This window comes from Perkinsus marinus, assembly GCF_000006405.1.
Source record: "Perkinsus marinus ATCC 50983 genomic scaffold scf_1104296977034, whole genome shotgun sequence".
Classification (NCBI taxonomy): domain Eukaryota; phylum Perkinsozoa; order Perkinsida; family Perkinsidae; genus Perkinsus; species Perkinsus marinus.
The window spans coordinates 1-1,831 of NW_003200301.1; the positions used below are offsets into that span (position 1 = coordinate 1).

General features: G+C 42.4%; 1 protein-coding gene across 1 annotated transcript; it reads left to right on the plus strand.

Moving 5' to 3' along the window:
- Window positions 1-208: 208 nt before the first annotated feature.
- On the plus strand, window positions 209-1,247 carry Pmar_PMAR015424 (mu1 adaptin, putative; the record flags this gene model as incomplete). The annotated part of the gene is made up of 8 exons (XM_002764567.1): window positions 209-268; window positions 317-393; window positions 447-542; window positions 589-663; window positions 718-780; window positions 831-947; window positions 993-1,069; window positions 1,120-1,247. The coding sequence occupies 8 exons, from the start codon at window positions 209-211 to the stop codon at window positions 1,245-1,247; spliced, it is 693 nt and encodes a 230-aa protein (XP_002764613.1).
- Between the last annotated feature and the right edge of the window lie 584 nt (window positions 1,248-1,831).

Below are 1,831 nucleotides of genomic sequence, written 5' to 3' on the forward strand. Positions count from 1 at the left end.
CACAGGGTCAACTTCATGTACCAGTGATGATTTTGAAAATTCTGAGGAAATTTTTGTTGATTTCTGTACTATCACGTGTAAACTCCTGAGCTCGGCTGAGTAAAGCGAAAATATATTCCTCCAAAACTTGGCTATTTTTCAGACTACGGAAACTAAGATCCTCCGGGAATATATCAAAACGGAATATAAAAAAGTTAAAGTTGATAAAATGAAGGCGCCGCCCTCAGCAGCGACAAGTGCAGTTAGTTGGAGGCCTGAGGGCATTAAGGTTAGCGCTCGCCCGAGTGATCGATTTGGAGATGTACCTTCTCTTCAGCATAAAAAGAATGAAATTTTCCTCGATGTCATCGAGAAACTGAACTTACTGGTAGCGGCAAACGGACAAGTTTTACAGTGAGTGGGGAAAACTTTTGGAAAAAAATGCATCGCTCCGCCGATTTTTGCAGATCTGAGATTTTTGGGTCGTTGAAAATGAAGTCGTTCCTTTCGGGAATGCCCGAATGTAAATTGGGTTTGAACGACAAGTTGCTCGCGGCTGGCGGGTAATATGTCGCGCGCCATGAAATTGTTAAGCGAATTTCTCATCAGAGCTGGTGGATCCAGTCGAGGGGGGAAAGGCGTCGAAATGGAAGATATCAAGTTTCACCAATGCGTCCGACTCAGGTGATTTTGTAGATTCGTGAAGCGCTTCGCTCCGCTAGGAAATTTTTTTGTCAGTCGTTTCGAGCAGGACAGGACGATATCGTTCATACCACCTGATGGCGAATTTGAGCTGATGAGGTTTGTTGGTATTTTCGAAAATCGATTACCCAGGCGCGCGCTTTTTTCAGTTATCGTTTGAACACTCCAGTGAAGCCTCTGATTACGGTTGAGGCGGTAGTTGATCCGAGTCAGTCGGGAAGGCGTCTGGAAGTGATGATTAAGGCGAAGAGCCAATTCAAGAGCAGGTGGGAAATTGGGAAAACCGTCACGCGCCACGAAATTATTTCCAGATCGATAGCTAACTCGGTTGAGATTCACGTTCCTGTGCCCGGGGATGTCGACACTCCGCAATGCAAGGCTAGCACAGGTTGGAGGATACTTGAGCGGAGCGAAGCGATTTTTATTAGTCATTTTTAGGTTCGGTGAAATATCATCCGGAGAAGGACTGTGTGATATGGTCGATTAGACAGTTCCCTGGTCAGAAGGATTACATTATGACGTCGAATTTCGGCCTTCCTAGTGTTTCTATGGAAGCTGCCAGGTGAGTACGGATGTGTTACAATCTCAATGGAGTTTCACCACCCTAGTGATATGAAAAATAGTTTCACTTCACGAATGTGAAATATTTGTCCGGTTTAATTCGCCAAGTCACTTCACTTCATATCGCGTTTTTCACATGGAGTATCACACCACTTCACGTAAAACGGGTTGTGAAACTCCATTGTTACTCATCGAAACAGCAATAGAGTTGATGATGCGTTATTCACTCGCGAATAGCATTTACTAGAACGCGAGGTTCAGACGATTGTTTCGGGTCTTGGTGAATCTTTGTGATGAAAAAATTTCTAGATTTTTACGTGGTCTGTGACGGTTTCCCAATATTATTTGACTTGGTATGAAATACGGCTTAACATTTGATAGCAACAGTGTTGGAGTATATGGTCGCTCTCCTCGACTGAGTTCAGTTATTTTCTCACTGTTAAATGAGAATCTACTTACGAATTCTGGTAGAAGTGTACAGAAAACAATAATAATTTTTCAAAATTTCTTCAGAATTTGCTCGTGGAATTTTTGAACATCTGCATATTTATCGAATAAATATGCAGATGTTAAAAAAAACTATAAATTT